This window comes from Ursus americanus, chromosome 17, assembly GCF_024610735.1.
Source record: "Ursus americanus isolate L20-20 chromosome 17, mUrsAme1.1.p, whole genome shotgun sequence".
Lineage (NCBI taxonomy): Eukaryota > Metazoa > Chordata > Mammalia > Carnivora > Ursidae > Ursus > Ursus americanus.
Window position 1 is genome coordinate 25,451,475 of NC_142143.1, and position 24,859 is coordinate 25,476,333.

General features: G+C 38.6%; 2 protein-coding genes across 7 annotated transcripts in view; one reads left to right on the forward strand and one right to left on the reverse strand.

The window, feature by feature from the left end:
- Window positions 1-16,711, forward strand: part of CEP83 (centrosomal protein 83) — a 126,990-nt gene extending 110,279 nt beyond the window's left edge. For all 4 annotated transcript variants that reach the window (XM_087868854.1, XM_087868853.1, XM_087868855.1 and 1 more), the window contains 3 exons: window positions 12,087-12,190; window positions 14,681-14,870; window positions 16,032-16,711. In XM_087868854.1, the coding sequence (XP_087724980.1) occupies window positions 12,087-12,190; window positions 14,681-14,870; window positions 16,032-16,136 (399 nt within the window). In that variant the 3' untranslated portion in view covers window positions 16,137-16,711. The remainder of the gene's footprint in view (window positions 1-12,086; window positions 12,191-14,680; window positions 14,871-16,031) is intronic.
- A 510-nt stretch (window positions 16,712-17,221) lies between these two features.
- The window catches only part of PLXNC1 (plexin C1), a 142,858-nt gene continuing 135,220 nt past the window's right edge, over window positions 17,222-24,859 (reverse strand). For all 3 annotated transcript variants that reach the window (XM_045779598.2, XM_045779597.2, XM_045779596.2), the window contains 4 exons: window positions 24,133-24,280; window positions 21,161-21,301; window positions 20,820-20,894; window positions 17,222-19,696 (listed from right to left, as the gene is read on the reverse strand). In XM_045779598.2, the coding sequence (XP_045635554.1) occupies window positions 19,592-19,696; window positions 20,820-20,894; window positions 21,161-21,301; window positions 24,133-24,280 (469 nt within the window). In that variant the 3' untranslated portion in view covers window positions 17,222-19,591. The remainder of the gene's footprint in view (window positions 19,697-20,819; window positions 20,895-21,160; window positions 21,302-24,132; window positions 24,281-24,859) is intronic.

The following is a 24,859-nucleotide window of genomic DNA, read 5'->3' on the forward strand; positions in this document are numbered from 1 at the left end:
TGTACTCTGTGTGTGTGTGTGTGTGTGCATACTTAAGATCTGATAAATATAAATAAAAAATATATAAATATAAATAAAATAAATATAAATATAATATAAATAAAATAAATTTTGTATTATAGTTTATGAGCAATAAAAATGGAGAAATATAGCTATTTGGAGATATAATGGAGAAGTTTCAAGATTGCAGGTTTATACAATCATACAATAATGAAGTACTAAGCATTTCCATCTTTAAAATGTCTGCTACTAGTTGGGCTAAAATTTCTAAAAGGAGTATATGCTTTTGATAATGACAGACTAGGGAATATGTGGATCAGCTCTCCACATGAAAACTAGAAGTATTGGACAAAGTATTTTAAAAAATATCTCCATGGAGGGCAGTGAAGAATTAGGAGGCCAAGATCCTGGAGAGGTGAGAAACTGAAAGAGGTGAGCATGGCATGTGAGGTTGCTTTTCCCTTAGAGGAAACTGCTCTTTCTAGAAGAGACAGCTGAGGGTGAGAAGTGAAGCAAAGCTTTTGACAACTTCACAGGGCTTGGGGAACAAAAATTGGAGTTCAGAATCTGCCAGAGAGAGGATCTCTGGTCTAAGTATGCTAGTGCTTTGGGTTGGGACTCCTAAGGGGAAGGATATACCATTGGATTAAGAATGAACTGGAAATAGCCTAGCCCTTGCAAGTATTAAAGCATAGCTTCAGATAATGTCAGTCCTTACAATTAGATTAAATGTACCCAAATTGTTAGTGTTTCTAGCTACTTGCAAGAAACAAATGTGACTCTACTTTAAGGGAAAATAACTTTATAAACTTCAAATTGTTTCCATAGTTTAAAAATATATAATAAATAAAAAAATTAAAAAGCATAAATCAATAAAATGTAAATAATAAATGCAAATACCACTGCATACCTATTAGAATGGCTAAAATCTGAAACACGAACTGTTCTTAACAGTGGCGAAGATATGGATCAAATAGGAGCTCTCATTCATTGTGTGGAATTGGAACAGGGTATAGCCATTTTGGAATACTTTGGTGGTTTCTTACAGTTAGACATAGTCAAACCAGACCATCCAGCGATCACGCTCCTAGATATTTATTCAAATGAGTTGAAAACTTATGTTCACACACACAAAAACACATAAACATTTATAGCAGCTTTATTCGTTATTATCAAAACTTGGAAGTAAGCAAGATGTCCTTCAGTGGCTGAATGGATTAAAAAAAAGACTGTTCTACATCCATACAGTGGATATTTTTATTTAGTGATAAAAACAGATGAGCTGTCAACCCATGCAAAGATGTGGAGGAACCTTAAGTGCATATTGCTTAGTGAAGGAAGCCAGTCTGAAAGATTATATACTGTGAGATTTCAACTATATGACATTCTGGAAAAGGCAAAACTATGGAGACAGGGAAAAAAAAAAAAAAACCTCCAGTGGTTGCCAAGGGGTGGTGGGGGTAGGAGTAAGAATGAACAAGTAGAGCAAGGGTATTTTGTAGGGCTATAAAACTATTCTGTATAATACCATAATAGTGGATACATTATACCAAGCATTTGGCAAAACCTATAGAACTGTACAACAGAAAGATTGAAACTTAATATCAGCTATGGACTTTAGTTAATAATATTGTTTCAATATTGGTTCATTAATTTTAATAAATGTTCCATACCCATGTAAGATGTTAATAATAGGGGAAACTGTGAAGGGAGGAGAATATGGTAACTCTCTACTCCTGTTAAATTTTTCTGTGTAAAACCAGAACTGCTTTAACTCTACTAATAAAGAATAATCGTCATCATCAACATCATCCCAACCACATGAGGAATAACATTGAAAATCAAGAGAAACGATAACCAATATAAACAGACTCCCCAATAGTGGATCCAGGTAATGAACTTATCAGATATAGAATTTAAAACTAACATTTTGTTATATGTTAAGAAAATAAAAGTTTGAGAATTGCTCCAGAAAACAAAACCATTAAAATAGCAAGTTTAGAACTAAAACACACAATAACTGAACTATGAACTTAGTGGATAGATTTAACTGCAGACATCATCATCATTCTCAAGTAAGACCAGAAATCAGTGAAACAAAATATACACCAGAGGGAGTTAAGATGGCGGAGGAGTAGGAGACACCCTTTTTCAGCCAGTCCCCCGAGTCGAGCTGGATAGGTACCAGACCAGCCTAACAACCACGGAACCAGCCTGAGACGCAGGAAGATGCATCTGGATCTCTACAAATGAACATCTCCAGCGCTGAGTATTGAGGTACGAAGCGGGGAGCCATGAAACCGTGCACAGATATCGGAAGATAAACGGAAGGGGAGGGGGAGGGAGCCGCCGCGTTCGGGCGCCGGGAAGCGGTAGCCACTTGCACGGGGGAGCGGGTGGGCTCGTGGTCGGCACCCGCAAAACAGCAGACTGAGACTGTGAGCCGGGTGCGCACGCCACCAGGCATCTCGCGGAACACCGGAATCCCGGTGCGCTCACTGGATCCAGACTGAGACCGGGAGATCCGGAGGGCGCGCGGGGCGGCTGGCGGCTGGCGGCGTTAGAAACACAAAGGACAGAGACGCGCCGGCCCTGGAAGTGAGGGCTGGGACGCCGGGTGTGGGGCACACATCCCGGACGCTGCAGGGTTGAGCAGCACCAACAGTAACAGAGTTAAAGTGGCCAGAACATTAGTAGAGAACGGGCCGCAATTCCTCTGTTCTGAGACAGAGGCTGAAATTTGGCCGCTGCTGCTCTGACTCTCAGAAGAGGCACAGCAGACCGCCAGGGAAAGCCGCCAGAGAACAAAAGCCTGGAAAGACCGGCTCAGAGAGTGCCCATCCCCATCCCCCCTCGCAGGGGACACGGAGACTCTACCCAAACAGGGTTGCCTGAGTATCGGCGCAGCAGGCCCCTCCCCCAGAGCAGGCTGAAAAATCAAGAAGCCCACAACCCGGGCGCCTGGGTGGCGCAGTCAATGAGCGCCTGTCTTCGGCTTAGGGCGTGATCCCGGCGTTCCGGAAAGGAGTCCCTCATCGGGTTCCTCCGCTGGGAGCCTGCTTCTTCCTCTCCCACTCCCCTGCTTCTGTTCCCTCTCTCGCTGGTTGGCTGCCACATAAATAAATAAATAAAATCTTTAAAGAAGAAGCCCACATCCCTAAGATCCCTATAAAATAAGGGGCACGGCCTGGGACCCAGTCAATAATTTGGGCTCTGGACAACCCCACAACCTCTCCTCATCAGAATGACAAGAAGGAGAAGCCCCCCTCCCCAGCAAAGAAAAGACAGTGAGTCTGTGGCCTCTGCCACAGAAATAATGGATATGGATGTAACCAAAGTATCAGGAATGGAATTCAGAGTAACGATGGTCAAAATGATGAGTAAAATTGAAAAAACTATTAACGAAAAGGTTACTGAGAATATAGAATCCCTAAGGACAGAAATGAGAGCGAATCTGACAGAAATTAAAAATTCTATGAGCCAAATGCAGGCAAAACTAGAGGCTCTGACGGCCAGGGTCACAGAAGCAGAGGAACGGGTTAGTGAATTGGAGGATGGGTTAATAGAGGAAAAAATGAAAATAGAAGATGGTCTTAAAAAAAAATCCATGCCCACGAATGTAGGTTACGGGAGATTACTGACTCAATGAAACGATCCAATGTTAGAATCATCGGCATCCCCGAGGGGGTGGAGAAAAACAGAGGTCTAGAAGAGATATTTGAACAAATTGTAGCTGAAAACTTCCCTAATCTAGCGAGGGAAACAAACATTCGTGTCCAAGAGGCAGAGAGGACCCCTCCGAAGCTCAACCACGACAAACCTATGCCACGTCACGTCATAGTGCAATTCGCAAATATTAGATGCAAGGATACAGTATTGAAAGCGGCCAGGGCAAAGAAATTTCTCACGTACCAAGGCAAAGGCATCAGAATTACGTCAGACCTGTCTACACAGACCTGGAATGAGAGGAAGGGGGGAGCATATTTAAAGCTCTTTCAGGGGCGCCCGGGTAGCGCAGTCGTTAAAACGTCTGCCTTCGGCTCAGGGCGTGATCCCGGCGTTCCGGGATCGAGTCCCACATCGGGCTCCTCCGCTGGGAGCCTGCTTCTTCCTCTCTCACTCGCCTGCTGTGTTCCCTCTCTCGCTGGCTGTCTCTCTGTCACATAAATAAATAAAATCTTTTAAAAAAAATAAATAAATAAAGCTCTTTCAGAGAAAAACATGCAGCCAAGGATCCTTTATCCAGCAAGGCTGTCATTCAGAATTGATGGAGAAATAAAGACATTTCAGAATCGCCAGTCACTAACCAATTTCGTAACCACGAAACCAGCCCTACAGGAGATATTATGGGGGGTTCTATAAAAGTAAAAAGGCCCCAAGAGTGATACAGAACAGAAAGTCACAGCCAATACAAACAAAGACTTTACTGGCAACATGGCATCATTAAAATCATATCTCTCAGTACTCAGTCTTAATGTAAATGGTTTGAACCATCCCATAAACACCACAGGGTTGCAGATTGGATAAAAAGAAATGACCCATCCATTTGCTGTCTACAAGAGACTCATTTCGAACCCAAAGATGCATTCAGACTGAGAGTAAGGGGATGGAGTACCATCTTTCACACAAATGGACCTCAAAAGAAAGCTGGGGTAGCAATTCTCATATCAGATAAATTGGATTTTAAACTACAGAATATAGTTAGAGACACAGAAGGACACTATATTATTCTTAAGGGAAGTATTCAACAAGTGGATATGACAATTATAAATATATATGCCCCCAACAGGGGAGCAGCAAGATACACAAGCCAACTCTTAACCAGAATAAAGAGACATATAAATAAAAATACATTAATAGTAGGGGACCTCAACACTCCACTATCAGAAATAGACAGAACACCTGGCAAAAACTAAGCAAAGAATCAAAGGCTTTGAATGCCATACTTGACGAGTTGGACCTCATAGATATATATAGAACACTACACCCCAGAACCAAAGAATACTCATTCTATTCTAATGCCCATGGAACATTCTCAAGAATAGACCATGTTCTGGGACACAAAACAGGTCTCAACCAATACCAAAAGATTGAAATTATCCCCTGCATATTCTCAGACCACAACGCTCTGAAATTGGAACTCAACCACAAGGAAAAATTTGGAAGAAACTCAAACACTTGGAGACTAAGAATCATCCTGCTCAGGAATGACTCGATAAACCAGGAAATCAAAAATCAAATTAAACAATTTATGGAGACCAACGAGAATGAAAATACAACAGTCCAAAACCTATGGGATACTGCAAAGGCAGTCCTAAAGGGGAAATACATAGCCATCCAAGCCTCACTCAAAAGAATAGAAAAATCTTAAATGCAGTTTTTATATTCTCACCTCAAGAAGCTGGAAAAGCAACAGAGGGACAGGCCTAATCCACGCACGAGGAAGCAGTTGACCAAAATTAGAGCTGAAATCAATCAAGCAGAAACCAGAAGTACAGTAGAGCAGATCAACAGGACTAGAAGCTGGTTCTTTGAGAGAATCAATAAAATTGACAGACCACTGGCAACACTTATCCAAAAGAGAAAGGACCCAGATTATTAAAATTATGAATGAAAAAGGAGAGGTCACGACGAGCACCATTGAAATTGGAAGGATTATTAGAAATTTTTATCAACAGCTATATGCCAATAAACTAAGCAATCTGGAAGAGATGGAATCCTTCCTGGAAACCTATAAACTACCAAGATTGAAACCGGAAGAAATTGATTCCTTAAACAGGCCAATTAATTATGAAGAAATTGAGTCAGTGATAAACAACCTTCCAAATAACAAAACTCCAGGCCCAGACGGTTTTCCTGGGGAATTCTACCAAACATTCAAAGAAGAAATAATACCTATTCTCCTAAAGCTATTTCAAAAAATAGAAGGAAAGCTACCAAACTCATTCTATGAGGCCAATATTACCTTGATCCCCAAACCAGGCAAAGACCCCCTCAAAAAGGAGAATTACAGACTGATTTCCCTAATGAATATGGACGCCAAAATCCTCAACAAGATACGTGCTAATAGAATCCAACAGTACATTGAAAGGATTATCCATCACGATCAAGTGGGATTCATATCTGGGATGCAAGCGTGGTTCAGTATTCGCAAATCAATCAGCGTGATACATCATATCAACAAGAAAAGACTCAGGAACCATATGATCTTCTCAATCGATGCCGAAAAAGCATTTGACAAAATACAGCATCCTTTCCTGATTAAAACCCTTCAGAGTGTAGGAATAGAAGGTACATTTCTCAATCTCATAAAAGCCATCTATGAAAAGCCTACTGCAAATATTATTCTCAATGGGGAAAAGCTGGAAGCCTTTCCCTTAAGATCAGGAACTCGACAAGGATGCCCACTCTCGCCACTATTATTCAACATAGTACTAGAAGTCCTTGCAACAGCAATCAGACGACAAAAAGGGATCAAAGGTATTCAAATTGGCAAAGAAGAAGTCAAAATGTCTCTCTTTGCAGATGACATGATACTCTATATGGAAAACCCAAAAGAAGCCACTCCCAAACTATTAGAAGTTATAGAGCAATTCAGTAACGTGGCGGGATACAAAATCAATGCTCAGAAATCAGTTGCATTTCTATACACGAATAACGAGACCGAAGAAAGAGAAATTAGGGAATCCATCCCATTTACAATAGCACCAAAAAGCATACGTTACCTTGGAATTAACTTAACCAGAGACGTAAAGGACCTATATTCTAGAAACTATAAATCACTCTTGAAAGACATTGAGGAAGATATAAAAAGATGGAAAGATATTCCATGCTCATGGATCGGAAGAATTAACATAGTTAAAATGTCCATGCTACCCAGAGCAATCTACACTTTCAATGCTATCCCGATCAAAATACCGAGGACATTTTTCAAAGAACTGGAACAAATAGTCCTTAAATTTGTATGGAAACAGAAAAGGCCCCGAATCTCCAAGGAACTGTTGAAAAGGAAAAACAAAGCTGGGGGCATCACAATGCCGGATTTCTAGCTATACTACAAAGCTGTGATCACAAAGACAGCATGGTACTGGCACAAAAACAGACACATAGACCAATGGAACAGAATAGAGAGCCCAGAAATGGACCCTCGGCTCTTTGGGCAACTAATATTTGATAAAGCAGGAAAAAACATCCGGTGGGAAATAGACAGTCTCTTCAATAAATGGTGCTGGGAAAATTGGACAGCTACATGCAAAAGAATGAAACTTGACCACTATCTCACACCATACACAAAAATAAACTCCAAATGGATGAAAGACCTCGATGTGAGGCAGGAATCCATCAAAATTCTAGAGGAGAACATAGGCAGCAACCTCTACGACATCGGCCAAAGCAACCTTTTCATGATACATCCCCAAAGGCAAGAGAAACAAAAGATAAAATGAACTTATGGGACTTCATCAAGATTAAAAGTTTCTGCACAGCCAAGGAAACAGTCAGAAAAACTAAGAGGCAGCCCACGGAATGGGAGAAGATATTTGCAAATGACACTACAGATAAAGGACTGGTATCCAAGATCTACAAAGAACTCAAACTCAATACACGAGAAACAAACAAATCAGAAAATGGGCAGAAGATATGAATAGACACTTTTCCAATGAAGACAGACATACAAATGGCTAACAGACACATGAAACAATGTTCAAAATCATTAGCCATCAAGGAAATTCAAATCAAAACCACACTGAGATACCACCTTACGCCAGTTAGAATGGCAAAAATAGACAAGGCAAGAAACAACAATTGTTGGAGAAGATGTGGAGAAAGGGGATCCCTCCTACATTGTTGGTGGGAATGCAAGTTGGTACAACCACTCTGGAAAACAGTGTGGAGGTCCCTCAAAAAGTTAAAAATTGAGCTACCCTATGATTCAGCCATTGCACTACTGGGTGTTTACCCCAAAGATACAGACGTAGTGAAGAGAAGGGCCATATGCACCCCAATGTTCATAGCAGCAATGTCCACAATAGCTAAATCGTGGAAGGAGCCGAGATGCCCTTCAACAGATGACTGGATTAAGAAGTTGTGGTCCATATATACAATGGAATATTACTCAGCAATCAGAAAGAACGAGTTCTCAACATTTGCTACAACATGGACGGCACTGGAGGAGATAATGCTAAGTGAAATAAGTCAAGCAGAGAAAGACTACTATCATATGATTTCTCTCATCTATGGAACATAAGAACTAGGATGATCGGTAGGGGAAGAAAGGGATAAAGAAAGGGGGGGTAATCAGAAGGGGGAATGAAACATGAGAAACTATGGACTATGAGAAACAAACTGAGGGCTTCAGAGGGGAGGGGGGTGGCGGAATGGGATAGACCGGTGATGGGTAGTAAGGAGGGCACGTATTGCATGGTGCACTGGGTGTTATACACAACTAATGAATCATCGAGCCTTACATTGGAAACCGGGGATGTACTGTATGGTGACTAACATAATAAAAAATCATTAAAAAATATATATACACCAGAGAAAATTAAAAATTTTAAAATTTTAAATTTAAATTTAAAAGATTGATAAAATTGATAAAAGTACCTTAGACTCATTTTTTCCTAACTCCCCACAAAATAGGTAGGTAGGTAGGTAAACACAGATGCACAATATCATGAATGAAAAAGGGGTATCACTCTATTTCTTTTATTTTTCCAAGATTTTATTTTAGGTAATCTCTACACCCAACATGGGGCTCAAATTACAACTCCAAGATCAAGAGTTGCTTGCTCTACCAACTGAGCCAGTCAGGTGGCGCTCTTATAGATATTAAAACAGCAAGAATATTATCAAAACAACTACGCTAATTATGCAATTTAGAAGAAATGAATACATTCTTTGAGGAACATCTTAACAAAACTAATACAGGAAGAATTAGGTAATCTGAATAGTCCTATCTATGTCTGTTAAGTAAATGGAATCTGTAATTTAAAACCTTCCATGGAGAAAATGCCTGGCTCATTTGGCTTCACTGATAAATTCTTCCAAATACTTAAGAAATAATACCATTCTTAACACAGAGTTTCCGAGAAAATAGAAAACAAAGGAAAACATCCCCACTTATTATATAAGGTTAGAAACCAACACTGTCATTATAAGAAAAGAAAAATATCATAAACAGATGTAAAAATCTTAAAATACTAGCAAACGGAATCTGGTGTTACATAAAAATGGTAATATATCATGAACATGTAGGGTTTATTCTAGGAATATAAGGTAGCTTAACATTGAAAATTGATTAGTATAATTCAACATTAGACCAAGAAGAAAAACTATTGTGATCATCTTAATAGACATAAAAATAATTTGAAAAAATTTAACATCCTTTTTACAATAAACTTATCAAAATAGGAATAGAAGGGATTTTGTAACTACAAAAGTCCTACATCTAACATCATACTTACTAAATATTGAATGCTTCCCTCTACCCACCCAAGTTCAGTAACAAGGCAAGTATGTTTACTATTACCATTTTGTTTAACATTTCATTGGGTGTCCTAGCTAGTATAATAAGACAAGAAAAAGAAATATAAGATTTATAAAGATTGGAAAGGAGCAAGTAAAATTGTCATTCACACATGACATGATTGTGTATGATTTATAAAAATGCAAACATCTATCAAACTATTATGTCAATTTAAAATTACTGGGAAAAGGTCAAGTAACAAATAGGGGGTTTTTTGGTTATATTTACTTTATTATTTCCAACAATTCTGTGAATAATAACTAAATTTAAGTACTCATGAATCATTTTGTTATGTTTGCCTTCTTAGGGTTCAGTAGTCTTTTTCTTTGAGATATAATTGGCATATAACATGTCAGTTTCAGGTGGACAACATTATGATTTCATATTTTTGTATATTGTGAAATCATCACAATAAATGAGTCTAGTTAATATCCATCACTATACATAGTTAAAAATTTTTTTTCTTCTGATGAGAACTTTTAGGATTTACTCTTTTAGCAACTTCCAAATATGTGATACAGTATAGTTATTATGCTGTACATTATAAAGTAAGTCCCAGGGATATAAAGTAAGGTTTGTATCTTTTGACTCCCTTCACCCATATTGCCCACCCCTTACCCCCTGCCTCTGGCAACCACCAATTCCTTTGTATCTGTGAGTTTGTTCGTTTGTTTAGATTCTCCGGATAAGTGAGGTTATACAGTATTTTTTCTTTCTCTGCTTGCCATAATGCCTTCAGGGTCCATCCATGTTGTCACAAAAGAATAATAGCCTTCTTTTTTTATGACCAAATCCTACTCCACTGTGTATGTAATTGCTAGATCATATGGTAGTTCTATTTTTAGTTTTTTGAGGAACCAATGTACTATTTTCCATAGTGGCTGTACTCATAGATTGCCGATGGGCATGAAATTAATAGAACCACTTTAGAAAACTGGCAGTGTTTATTAAAGCTGTGACTCACTCCGAGTATATACTCAAGAGAAATGAGTACATATATCCACCAAAAACATGATAAGGAATGTTCATAGAAACTTTATTTATAATAGCCTCAAAATTGAAACAATTCTAATTTTCATTATGAGAATAGATAAGATGTATATTTATAAAATGGATGACAACATAACAGTGGAAAAGAACTGCCATAAAATAACATGGCTTAGTCATAATGGACAGCATATTGAACAACAAAAAACTCCAGAGACTGAAGAGTATATACTGTATGATTCTTTAATTCGGGTAGATTGGTAGATAGAGTTCTAAATTACCTGTAAACATAAATATATACTTATGGTAATTAAGGACGGAAGAATGGTTCCTTTGCCAGGGTAGAGGGGAGGCGGCACGAGGCAACCTTTTGGGGTGCTTGAGGATAGAAGCGATGGGAAGCATGAGAAAGAATGCCCAAAGCAGTGTTATTTCCCAACTGGAAATAACCCAGATGACCTTCAGTGGTGGACCAGGTAGATACATTAAACTATGTGATACTCGTAAGTGCAGGACAATATGTGGCAATGAACTGTTCCTATAAGCAAGAACACAAATACATCTCAACAATCTTGAGTGAAAAAGCCATTTGTAAAAGAATTTCATAAAGACTACGATTCTGTTAATATGAAGTTGAAAAATCAGCAAAACTATGCTCTAGCTTTGGAAGTAAATTAGTTGGTTGCCATTTCAGAGGACAGAAGGGGGTAGAGATTGAAAGGGGGAGGGGGAGGGGCGCTTCTGGTATGGCAGTGCTCTTGACCCGTGAAGTACGAGGATCAGCATTTGCTTTTTGCTGTTATAGTTTGCTTTACATTTACGTTCTATGCATTTTTCTATAAGCCTAATATACTTCAATAAAAGAGTTACAAAGCAAATACCTGAAGAGTCTGTTGCTGCTAAATGAGTTGCCACATTTATATGTATTTTTCTATAAAAAACAAAACCTCTTTATAAAAATGAAAAAGTAATTACCTTTGTTTATATACCACTTTTGCATTATACCCTGATTTTTCCATATTAGAAAATTTTCTCTTTTTGTAAAGCTTAAATATTTTCTTTCTAATATTTAGAAAGACATACTTTCAAACTGAGATGCATCCATAATCTGTCTTAGCTTTCTGATCCTTTATTGCTTTGGTTAACAATTTATCAATTGTAAGCATGCTTTTAATTTTAAATTTTTGGTTCTTTTATAAAACACGTATCTTTTGGAAAAATAAAGAGCTTGTGATTCCTTACCAGGTGACATGTAAGCTCATTAGTAAAATTTGACTCCTTCCTTTTTTAGATATTTTATTTGCAGCAATTTAGTTATTGATACCCGTTTTCTGATTTGGCATTTGTAACAGTTCTGTTTGTCACAATGAGGATATGAGGTACATCTGTGGCTTATTATCTTTGTAATTTTTCAGTAAGAATCATATCTACTAATCTTTCCTCCTGGTATTCACTGAAAATACTTATCTCTAAGTAAAATTTCTTTTGTTGAGTAAAATATTCTCTCTATATTTTGTTCAAAGAGGAGATTTTGTATTAATGTACTTGCTCGTATTGGTTTTTTTTTTTTCCCTAGAGAAAATCTCTTCATGAAAACAAATTGAAGAGACTACAGGAGAAAGTAGAAGTCTTAGAGGCAAAGAGAGAAGAATTAGAAACACAAAATCAGGTGTTAAATAGGTAATTATTTGTATAAATACATATCCCATGTAGTGACTTTGACATTATAGAACTTTGATACCTAGTATAATGCACTTTGTTTTCTTTTAAAATGTACTTTGTTTTCTCTGTAATGCACTTGTTTTCTTTTACGTTTAAAAGAATTCTAAAACTGTTCGTTGTACTCCTAATTCATTATTCTTGTTATTTTTTTTCTGGCTGAATGGTTCCTTCAAACCAAAAGGTCTTTAGCACATGCCAGGCATTTGTGTTATGGTTGGGACTGACAGGAAGGGCCACTGGCTTGGGTAGCCGGGAGTGGTGTGCGTTCTTGCTACAGAGACAAGAGAGTTGTAGCATTGCCTAGTTCCAAAAATGTGTCTGGAATTTTGGATCAAGATTTTTTGATTTCTTGTTGTAGAAAAATATTATTGGCCCAAAGCTTCTGGTTTTTCACTTACATACAAACATAGCTAATAATCTGCATGATGAGCATGTTTGAGCAGAGATGATTTGCCATATTAGTGGTAGTGGCATTGTATGACCTATTTGATTCAAGTTAATACAAACTTTTCAAATTTAGCTAATTTCAGTGGTAGCCTTTAGCATGAGACAGTGTCAGACTTTTCTGTAATTGAAATTGCCTATAATATCAAGCAGTGATGTTTTATAATGTGCACCTGTCTTCCTTGGGTATAATTATTACCAAAAGCTGAAAGTTGTTTTTTTTAGAACACTTGAAGTTCATAGACTGTGGAATTCATGCCTTTTCTTTTTCTTTTTTTAAGAGAGAGCAGGAGAGTGGTGGGGGAGAGCAGAGGGAGAGAGAGAATCTTAAGCAGATGGGGCTCAGTCTCACAACCCTGAGATCATGACCTGACTCAAAATCAAGAGTCAGATGCTTGACTGAGCCATCCGGGGATCCCAAAGTCATGCCAGCTTTATAATACTCTGTTCCAAAGTAAGAAGCCACCAAATTTATTCTAAAACAAAATTCAGTTTACTCCCTCTTCTATAACTATTAATTTTGAAATATTATCAATTCAAGATTGGGCAGATATGGCACTGATCATCTAGAACCTTGAGTGCTTTGAAAACTGTATTTAAGTAGTGATGTGCTTGATGGTCAGGAAATTCATTTCCAAAAAGGTGATGGGATGAAAAGGCCGGAAAAGTTAGCTTTTTTATCCCAAATCCTTTTTCCCTAAAGTTGGTGGGTAGCTTTACTTTTGTCATTAGTTACATTTCGTTTTTAAGAATTATTTGAGAGAGACAGAGAGTGAGCATGTGTGTGTGTGCGCGTGGGTGGGGGGGAGTGGGAGAGAGAAACTCTAGCAGGCTTCTGCTCAGCGCAGAGTCCCGTGTGGGACTTGATCTCATGACCCTGAGATTACGACCTGAGCCAAAACCAAGAGTTGGCTTAACTGTGCCACCCAGGCACCCCCATTAGCTACATTTTTAATAATTAGGTTGAACAACATGTAATTCCCTGTATTGGACCCTATTTTTCCTATAAAAATGACAATTTCATAAGATTCAGCCTAGGAATCTACTTGATTCCTTTATAAAATAAGGCACCGTTTTGGTTTAAGGAGGCTTTAGTTTCAGGATTCATGGGTTGGTGGAGTGGAGTGGAAATGAAAGTAAAAGTATCAAAAGATTTTTAATCTTTGATTAATTGGCAAATAAAACTTTAAAATGAGTTGATAGTTGGGCTGCCTGGGTGGCTCAGTTGGTTAAGCATCCAGCTCTTGGTTTCAGCTCAGGTCATGATCTCAGGGTCATGAGATCGAGCCCCTGAGTTGTGCTTCCCACTTAGCAGGGAGTCTGCTTCTCTCTCCCTCTCCCCCTCCCTGCATGCATGCATACCCATGTGCACACTCTCCCTCCCTCTCTCTCTCACAAATAAAATTTTTTTTTAAAGATTTTTTATTTATTTATTCGACAGAGAGACAGCCAGCAAGAGAGGGAACACAAGCAGGGGGAGTGGGAGAGAAAGAAGCAGGCTCATAGCGGAAGAGCCCGATGTGGGGCTCGATCCCATAACGCCAGGATCACGCCCTGAGCCGAAGGCAGACGCTTAACCGCTGTGCCACCCAGGCGCCCCACAAATAAATCTTTTTAAAAAAGATTTAATTTATTTGAGAGAGAGTGAGAGGGAGCACGAGCAGGGGAAGGGGCAGAGGGAAAAGCAAACACTGAGCAGGGAGCCCTTGGGATTATGACCTGAGCCAAAGGCAGACATTTAACAGACTGAGCCACCCAGGTGCCCCTAAAATACATAAATCTTTAAAAAAAAAAAAAAAATCAGTTGAAAGCTTGCAGTGCTAACCGTAGTACATATGATCAAGACGTCATATTTCTGTTTATCTTTCTAGAGTTTTATGTATATATCCAGATAAATCTTAAATTCCGAAGTCCATTTTCTTCCAATTTGAAATTCTGTGAATCATACTGTTCTTCAATAGAGTATAACTATTAAAGAACAGAAACACTTTTTTTCTTTTTAAGACAAAATGTTCCATTTGAAGAATATACAAGGCTTCAAAAAAGACTAAAGGACATACAGAGAAGACATAATGAATTTCGAAGTTTAATTTTGGTTCCTAACATACCTCCAACAGCATCTATGAATCCTGTTAGCTTTCAGTCATCAGCCATGGTTCCAGGCATGGACCTATCCTTTCCTCCTCATATGCAGGTATGAGCATTTATGTTGAAAAAAAAAAAGGCACTAATATTTCTGTAAGTTATTACCTGTTTAAATTCAGAGTTAAAAACTCAAATCTTTCTTTACCATAGAAATTTGCCAGTAGAAGCAAAGTGGATTTGCGTCTATTCTGTCCCTTAGTGATGGTGCTAGGAGTGAAATCTCCTGGGCAGCTAAAAAGAAGAAACTTGATTGATGAGTCTTTGAGTAACCTAGAGTTTACAGTTCACTCGATTACTAACTACTGAGCATTTACTAATGCTCTGCACTATGCATTTTCCATACAATATTTAATCCTAATGGGAAATACTTTGAGGGAAGGTGTTATTCCAATTTACAGATGAGGAAACTGAGTCAGAGGTGAAGTGACTTGCCTAAAGTCATAGCTACTAAGTGACAGGATTGAGTGTCAAACCTAAATCTGGTTCCAAATCTTGGGCTCGTTCTATATCAGGTCCCTGAGATATTGAAGGAATCAAATTGATGGGATTATTTTCAAAAGATGAACTGTAATAAGTAGTTACATTTTATAATGTTATAAGCACCAAAGATTTTAGTCACTGTATTGGATCTCAGACCAAGTGCTTTGTTTATAATAAACTGCTATTAAACTCCAGCCTTGTTAGAACATTGGCATGTAAGTACATCTGGGCCCTGCATTACTATTTTCTAATTCACTTCCTGCTGAGTTTTATACCTAGATAGAAGTACAGACTCTGGGATTTGCTGAAGGCTAGTGCCTGAGGCAGGAGAGAAGCGAGGACTGGTTAGTAGTCTGGCCCGCACTGCTGTCTTCTCAGATTGCTAAAATGGTCGTCCTTTCCGTGCCAGACGTTGCAGGCCTGACTGAAAAAGCCACTCAGGCTGGTGCCTAACAGTTATTTTTCCAGCCATTTTTCTGAGCTTTTTTTTTTTTTAAAGATTTTTATTTATTTATTCGACAGAGATAGAGACAGCCAGCGAGAGAGGGAACACAAGCAGGGGGAGTGGGAGAGGAAGAAGCAGGTTCATAGCGGAGGAGCCTGATGTGGGGCTCGATTCCATAACGCCGGGATCACGCCCTGAGCCGAAAGCAGACGCTTAACCGCTGTGCCATCCAGGCGCCCCCATTTTTCTGAGCTGCTTTTTTTTTTCTTTTTCTGTGCTTTTAAGGAGGAACAGCATCAAAGGGAACTCTCTCTACTTCGCAAAAGACTAGAAGAACTAGAAACAACACAAAGGAAACAACTAGAGGAACTTGGATCTCCTGGGGAATGATGTTGTTGGAGAAAAGGCAGATCAAAAGGGATGAAATCAGTGTGACTCAATAAAGCTTGAAGTTTTAACGTATGTGGCATTTAGATATTGTATTACCGTTTGCCAGAGCATTTGAATTTGCCTCAAGAAAAGGTACTGGCTACGTGCTATATTGCATCAGTGTCTGGATTTTAGGATTATACTAATGACAAGTGAAGCATTAAAACAGCCCCAGAGGTATTTAGAATATTTATTGACAACCCTTTGAGAATGTTTGAAAAAAAAAGAATGAATTAGGGAATCAAGTTTTTAAATTATTTTATTAATTTCACTTTGAAATTTTTTGGCATTTTGCCTGAATTACGCCCATGTTGAATTCCTTCTGCCTCTTTGAGATGCTTGGCAGTAACAGGGTCAGTAAACATTTTCCGGTTTACTATATACAAGAGTTCTAAACCTCTAGTTCTTGAAAAAAGATGACAGTTTTAAAGTTAGCAGTAAAAAACAAAACTTGAAGATACCTAAATATTATAAAATGCTTTCTAAAAGCTGTGTGCACATAATTAAAGAGCTTAATAAATATTTTTCTATATCGTCTTGTGTTTAATTTTATTTTGACCCTACAGTGTGTATTTGGCAATGTAGAAGATCTCATTGTTATTTTCTATTATAATTCAAAGCCACAGAGTACAAATGATTAAACCCTGTGACCATATAAGACAAGGGCCATTTGTTGTAAAACGTGAACCCCTTGGGGTCCCTTATAAATATTGTTGGTATTTAATGTTGCCTCGCACTGTTTTGGATCTAACCAAATTAAATGTTTTATTTCTGTGTATCCCCTAACCTCTTTTAAAGGCATTCTGCTGGAATAACTTCACATCAAAAAGGCAAAGCTCAAATCGGCCAAATTAAGTGGAATGTTCATGATCCCGAAGTCTTCAGGATCAAAAGTTCAGGTAGATAGTGGAGGCCAGGGGTGTAACTGAACGGTCCTTAGCATCATTTAGAAGAAACGGAATATTACAGTTGCTTATTCACATACGTGCTGGCACCTAGGTAATTTCTGTGGAGCTACTTATATTTAAGGAAAAAGACAGACAGTCCACATTTACATCAAAATGTTTATTTTTGGATATAGACATTTAAAACATTCATCTCCAAGTACAGCTTCAATCAGGTATACAATAAGAAATAGACTTTAAATCCCTAATACGGAAAAGGTAACAGAATTAATTTTTAAATGCTGCTGTAGACACTAGTGTTAGAAAAAAAAGTTTATAAATGAATTGTTTGCACCAAAAAAATAGGCAAAGAAACTTGAAAATAGAAATTGTTTGCCATTTGTTTCTCTGGTTGCTGTTTAATATAGACCCAGTGACTGATTGTCTTCAGCACACATCTAATTTGGCCGTTTACTGCATTTGGCTAATGTGATCCAAAATGTGATCTAGATAGTGCTTTTCACTGGAGGATTGACAAACACGCTACATACATTAGTGAATCTTCACACCACCTCAGTGAGGTAGGTTAGAAATATTATACAGAAATTGAGGCACAAAGAGGTAAGTGACTTGCCCAAAGTTCCCGGCAGCATCGTCCCTGGAAGAGGAGGTAAGGCTCCACGTGGGACTCATGTGCCAGAGAGCTGGACAGGGACACCCTCATGTAGCATTTACTGAATACTTAGATAAAGCTGTAGCTGATCCTTTTCTTAGCATTTCTGTACCCTAAAGAAGGGGAAGTCTTTTGGGCAACTCTCCTACCCTTGGCTCTCAACTGTCCTACTGTTATTCTCTTATGATGAATGCCTTCACATCAAGACTGTAGCAGCCTTAGATGGGGACCAGACCTCTCACCTTTATACTTGTAAGTAACCTATTTGGTAGTATTTTTGAGGTGTGTCCATTGGACAGACAATGGTCAAAAGTGACGGGATTGGGAAGGTGCCTATCAGGGTGATAACTGCTTATTTGATCATTTTGTTGAGGTATCGCCTCTTACGCTTTGCCAGATACTGAGGAGCAAAAAGAATTTCATTTTTGAAGACAAATTCACATTTAAATCCTGATATCCCATACAGTGTTGGTAAAAGATTTTAAGGACTATATGATCAGTGTTTTATTTGCTACTTGAAAAAATGTCTTTCCTTAATCTGGGATTTGGAGCACCAAGGGTAAAAAGGTGCCACATGGAAAGTTGAGAGTTGCCAATTACATTTTTTACTTTTAATAGAAGGAAAACACAGTGGTATTAAAATTGGTCATGAGCAGCAAAAATTCAGGAATAAAAAATCAGCAATAAAAAGACTATAACTGGATAGGGAATTCTTTAAAAAGAAAGGCATGAATAAAATGGGTATTTTGAATTCTTTCTCTTGTGAGGAATACTTTCAAAAAGTACATAGTAAGACTAAGATACCAAGTTGTATACTAGTATTTTTCAGGCCTTGGGCCTCAAATATATATATATTCATATATAATACTCCAGTGTGAACAGCAATTTCATGAAATGTAAAATGTATTTTTTTTTTTAAATCACACACAAATATTTATAACCACAGGGTTCACCAGAAATCTAAAGCAAGGAGACAAATGGGGAGGGAGTTACTCTTCTACAGACAGTTTTGATCAAAGAAGTTTTTAGACAGAAATAAACTAATGATGTTTTGTTTTTTTTTACAATAGCCAACATGTCCACTATCAAATACATTTAGTATGAAAAAATGATAAAAAGGAACACGCATCGGGACCAAGTGGGTAAAATGCTGTTGCATTTAAATAAAGCCTCCTCCCTCTCCTTGCTTTAGAGCTCCTTCGTGAGATGGAGGTGAGTTGATGGAGTGCAGTTGGCGACCACTGAAAAACACGAGCCCTTTCAACAATGTTGCAACACTGTCAGTTTTTGGTTTAAAAACACACACACACACTCACAAATGCTAAGTGTACACACTACCAAATTCTGCGGTCAGCTTTTCCAAGAACTACTGGGGAAAGTTTCAATGCTGCAAATCCTCGAGGTTGCCCTAACACTCCCACCTTGTTTCCAAATGACTCATTTCACATTTTCTTGTGATCACTGGCAGTGTCCCTTTTCTACAGAGGTGCAGTGTAGTCACAAGTGCTACATAACTGTAGTTTTCAAACAAAACCACTGCTGTCATTGTGCTTAAGTGGAGACTGTAGTTTACTGACACTTGCTTACTGGCCCTGTAATTCTCTGTAAACAAGGAGGCTGTTTGTTTGCAACAACCACTTCAACTCTATTTACAGAAAGGTTCCCACAGTATATGCACAGGCACAATGGTGGGTATGCTTTCTAGAAGCTGTGCGTGTGCCTTGGTCTCTAAAAGACAGTGCTCAGAGTGGAACCTATGTGCAAACTTTAAAAATTAACGACACAGAGTAGCTCAAGCAGCCATTTTGCTCCCAAGTCGTCTGAAGAATTTTGCCAGATTAAGCCAGTCCCCAGAGTGCTTACATCCACTTGCATTTCTTCTTTTCATCAAATAAGACTTTAACATGCAAGAGTTGTTTCTGAGCTTCTTCCAGCCCTCGTTCTCTTTCTAGTTTATTTAGAATCTGTTGACAATTAGAACAGTTATTTTAGATATTGTGGTTTTAGCATTACAATTCTGGGGGGTTTTTTTTGCATTCCTGATGCCATGAGTGGTAAAATCTGTATGAAACAGATGCCAACATTTTCTTCGATCATTTACATACTCACTTTGCAAGTTGTTTTGCTAAGTCATTATCACAGGCTCAACAACACTTTGGCTTAAAATAGAAGCTAGCAAGAAATACCAACTATTTGCTTACAAATATGGGGCCAGACTTCCAAGGCCCTGTTTTATGCATTATGTCACAGCCATTCCAAGCGCAGCAAGCATTCTGGGCAGCCAACATGCAGGCAAGAATTTCTTCTTAAATGCAGCAGGCAGGGGCGTCCTGGTCAGAGTTGAATATTTCCCTTCCCTCCCCTCCCTTACCCTCCCCAATGCTTCCCTTCTAACCCCTGGCCCCTGGAAAGAGGGATGCTTATCATGTTTAAGGAACTCATTGCCTCTACCCTACCTTAGCGCATCACTTCATCTTCAAGTAGCAAATGGAATTGGTGAGCTATTCTCACCATTGACATGGATAGCCTGTCCCAGCATGACTGAGTGGGGGGGAATCAGGGAAGGGGGAATTAACATATATTTGGAAACAGCGCATCTGATGACTGTGTCTGTGTGAATTCCCAAAGAAAAAAATCCAGATTAAGGAGAATTAATGGTTTATTGAAATAGTTGATTAAGTTAGAAATATGTTATACTTTCATAGACCTATCGAGTACAGAATCTAGGCAATTTAACAAGCTTAGCTTTCATTTTAGCACATTACAATCAAGCATAAGCTGGCCCTATTTAATAGGACCACTACTTACTTATCAAAGTTATCCTGAGTCAGTGTGGCTACAGACCCCGTTAACTCAAATGTAAATTCAGGCTGGTCCAAAGGTGGGCAGCATGATAAAACTAGAAGAGGGGCAGCCACATGCAGGGTCTGGCTTGGCGCCAGGATCCCCCATCTCAGACAGGCTTCCTGGCTTCCCTTTCTGGCCATTAGGGATGCCAGAGCTGTCCTGAGACCTATAGAACGCTTTACAACCAAATCCTGGGGGCTGATTCATATCCATTTTTTAAAATGTTATTTAAAATCTTACCTCATCAAAATATTTTACGATGTATTTGTAGATTTCTGTCAAGGCCACTTCTTCATTAAATTCATTTTCATGTTTCTTAAAGAAAGAGAGTCTTGTTGAGAGATTCTGAAATGGCTTTTTAAAAAAGAAGTAACCAAATATTTATTTCTTTTTTTTTTTTTTAACAAGAGGGAGAGAGTAGGAGGGGGGGAGGGAGAGAGAGACTCTTAAGAAGGCTCCACACCCAGCACAGAGCCCGATCCCAGGACCCTGAGATCACGACCCGAGCCAAAATCAAGAGTCGAAAGCTGAACCAACGGAGCCACCCAGGTGCCCCTCTTATTTCTACTTTCTAACAATACCTTTGATTCCTGAGTTAAGAATTCTTCCATTTCCGAAGATGACAATGGAGGCAAATCCCTGATTGCTTTGTAATATGATTTTACTTCCTCTTTGTAGGTTGGGATATCCTTGGCATAGAGAAGTTTATTAGTTGGTGCTTCCTGAAAAAAAGAGCAGCCACAGCCAACAGTAAAAAAACCAAGGGGAATTTATAACAGTACCAGTGTAGTTGAACCTCCACCATTATTATCTCCTAGTAACAAAGCTTTTTCATGCCATGGGCCTTCATAAATGTTGTTGACTGAATGACTGACTGCTATCCAGATAGTTCTGGTGAGTCACTGTTCTTTTCAGGCGGATTAAATGCTAATATATTCTGCCTTCCTCTCATAAAAGAACTAAAATTATTATTTTTGCATGATTTTGAGTTACTGTAACAATGGAACTTATTTCAATCATAGTTCATTACTAATGGTTGTAAAAAGCCTGAATTAAAACATTTGCTCTCATCCTCACCCACCAGTGAATTTTGGCATTTATGAAAGACTTGATTGTAGGTCTGATTGAGCCCTTTATATAACCATGAAAGTGGTAAGTAATTGGTGGTGGTGAATTTTTCTGCTTGTCCCTTTTATTAGATTATAAAGATCTTCTACTGTTCTCAAGGAAGTACATGGTGATTAGTATTGGGGGCTTTGATGTCTGATTTTGCAAAAGTTCCCTGTCAGCTTGAATGTCTTTACATAATAGTGATAATATTAAAAATTAAGATTTTATTTTTAAAAGTCATTTTTCACAAAATTTTTGAAATTCCTACTCAGGGAAGATGGGTGAGTTAATGGTAGGGCTAATGTCCCAGTACATTTTTCAGTGTACTGAGGGCACGAATAGCCATATCAGTGGCTGCATCATTCTGAAGGATGCCGACACTGAGATATTACTGAGATTCTTTGCACTTGTCAAGTCTAAGTAGAACCCACAAATCATGTGATCATGCATTCAATAAAATTTATTTAGCTTGGCGCTGGGGCAGACATTGAATGTAAAAAGGTAAAGAAGACCAGCACCTGCCTTTAAGAAACTTATAATTTAGTTCGGAAGACAAACTTAAACACAGTGGTTACCATGATATCAATAATTAGTATAGGGTGTAAAGAAAAGCACCGTGGAGTTGGACAAATCAGGGATCCTAACAACTTTGTGGGATTTTAACCAAGACTTGTATAACCTCTCAGAAGATCAATTTCCTCATCTATAAAATGAGGGTAATAATAACTACCTTCTGTGGTTCTTGTGATGATTAAGTGAAATATACCAAGAACATAGTAATGAGTTAACAGTCATTTTTACTGTGAATAAAGAAACATTTTAGTGTCTTTCAGTGTGTTTTGTCACATTGGTCAAACGAAGAATGGGTGTGGGCAGTGTATCAGGAAAGTTCACAGAATAGCTATACTTAGACTGATCATAGTCTCCTACAGTTTCTGGTACATATTAGGAAGTTGTGTTTGTGGAGTGAATGATTGAATAAGAATTTTACTAGACAAAGGGGTTACGAGACAGGAAAGAGATAAGAAAACAAGTTCTTGGTAAGTTTGGGAAAAGTAAAAGCTGTAGCATAGAAGGTATAAGGAGTTTGCCAGAAAAGAGACTTGACACCCCATCAGGAAGGGCCACATGGCACTGTGAGGATTTTACCTGGTAGGTAATGGAAAGTATTTACAATTTTTAAGCAGGAGACGAACAAGATCAGATTTTTGTTTTAGAATGACAACCTGAGACAGGAAAAGGTATGGTATGAGGCAGCAGGGCCCAGGAGACCAGTTCTGAGGCAGTTATAAAAAAAAAAGACATTTTGGAGATGGCAATGAGTAGTAACCAATTAGGGGATGGGAGGAAGAAGAAGGAGTCAAAGATAATGCGAACTATTTTACCTTGAGGGACAAGGTGATGCTAGGAACACAAAAGTAAAGACAGGTTTGTTTTGCAGAAACAGTGGTGGAAGTATAGATTTAGACTAGGAGGCCAAGGCACGTATGAAACATCAACCACATTTCATTCTAGGCACTCTCTCATCCTTACACCAAGGGGACAGTGCTCAGCATTAAAAGATTTTCTAAAATCCATTAGATACAGGTATCGCTTAGTTTAATACATTTTGGAGTGCTTGAATAAGACCAAAACATCCCTTTCAAAGTTTGCTCTGTATTTTATATTTCTTTGATTTCCTGGGGCTTTGCTCAGCAAAGAAAGCTAAAAGAAAAACAATTCAATGTTTTGACTATGAATTGACAAACTGGGGATGATAGAAATCTCAGGCAAGATTTTCTTCCCCATGAACAATTCGTTATATCCAAGTAGACTCTTAGGTGTACAGCTGACCCTTGAACAACACGGTGTTGAACTATGTAGGTCTGTTGTTACTCTTCGTGGAGTTTTTTTTGATGCAGTACAGTACTATAAATACCTTTTCTCGATGTTTTCTCTAGCTTTATTGTAAAAATACAGTATATAATACATGTAACATGTACAAAATATGTGTTAATCGACTGTTTGTTTATATTAGCAGTAAAGCTAAGTCTTGGGGAAGCCAAAAGTTACAGGGTAGTTTTCAACTACATGAAGGACTGGTGCCCATCATCCCCCATTATTCAAGGGTCATCTGTATTTAGATGGGATTAATTTAGCGAGGCAAATTTCAGTAGTTTCATAGTTTAGTAGTGTCTGTAGAATGTTTTTGTAGGAAACAAAATTTACACTTTGTGGTAAAGTTATTCACAGCCAGAGTTCTGCAGTAGGATGGGGAGAATAATCTTTTTTTCCCCAAACTAGATGAAAAATAAATGAGACAGCTTTTAAAGAAAAGCAAATTTTCAGTGACTACCTATGACTATTTCTTTTTAGCTGCTGTGGTTTATGGTTTGGATGTTAACAAAAAAGAATGCTTCAGACTCACAGAAGTACATACAAGAAATAGTAAGCTAGGCCTTACCTTCCCGAGTTGCTGCTCTGTGAGGGAAAATGCGTCCATGAATGCCTGGGCAATCACAGACAAACAGCCGTCTATGTGTGGTGTCTTCTTAATGTCAAAGACAAACTGAGGGTTCTTCAGGATGTTGACCCAGAAGCGAAGAGGAAGGCTGTTCCAAAGAGAAATCTCTTTTCAGATACAGCCCTTCATAGGAGGCGAATGCTCTGTTTATCACAGTTTGTAAATGGGTGTTTTTGCCCTTGTTATTGAAGTATGCAAGTCTGCTTTGCCAAATATACCAAGTGACAGATGGCAGCATCACTCAGAACAAGAAAGGGTTAAACTGACAAGTGCTACTGAAAGGGAGGACTAGAACTGGAGAAAGGCAGAAGTGGCCACTGACAAGAGGAGAATTTTCTCCGGATAGTTCTAGATGGTATTAGATGATAGTTACCCAGGAAAACATTGCATCCTGTCTCCAGAACTTAACCTCTTCTCACCCCAAGTGCCACACCCTGGCCTAAGGCACTTTTACTTCTCACCTGGGTTATTAGCCCCTATGTCCCCACAGTTAATTCTCCCACAACTACCAGCAATCTTAACACAGAGTCAGATGATGTCTGCGCTCTGTTCAAAACCCTCGTGCTCTCCCTCCCCCTGGGGATAAAGCCCCTGCATGATCTGGGCCCAGGCCCTCATCTGCTACTCTTCACCTTATGCCTTCTAACTCCTCCACTGGCCTCTTCAC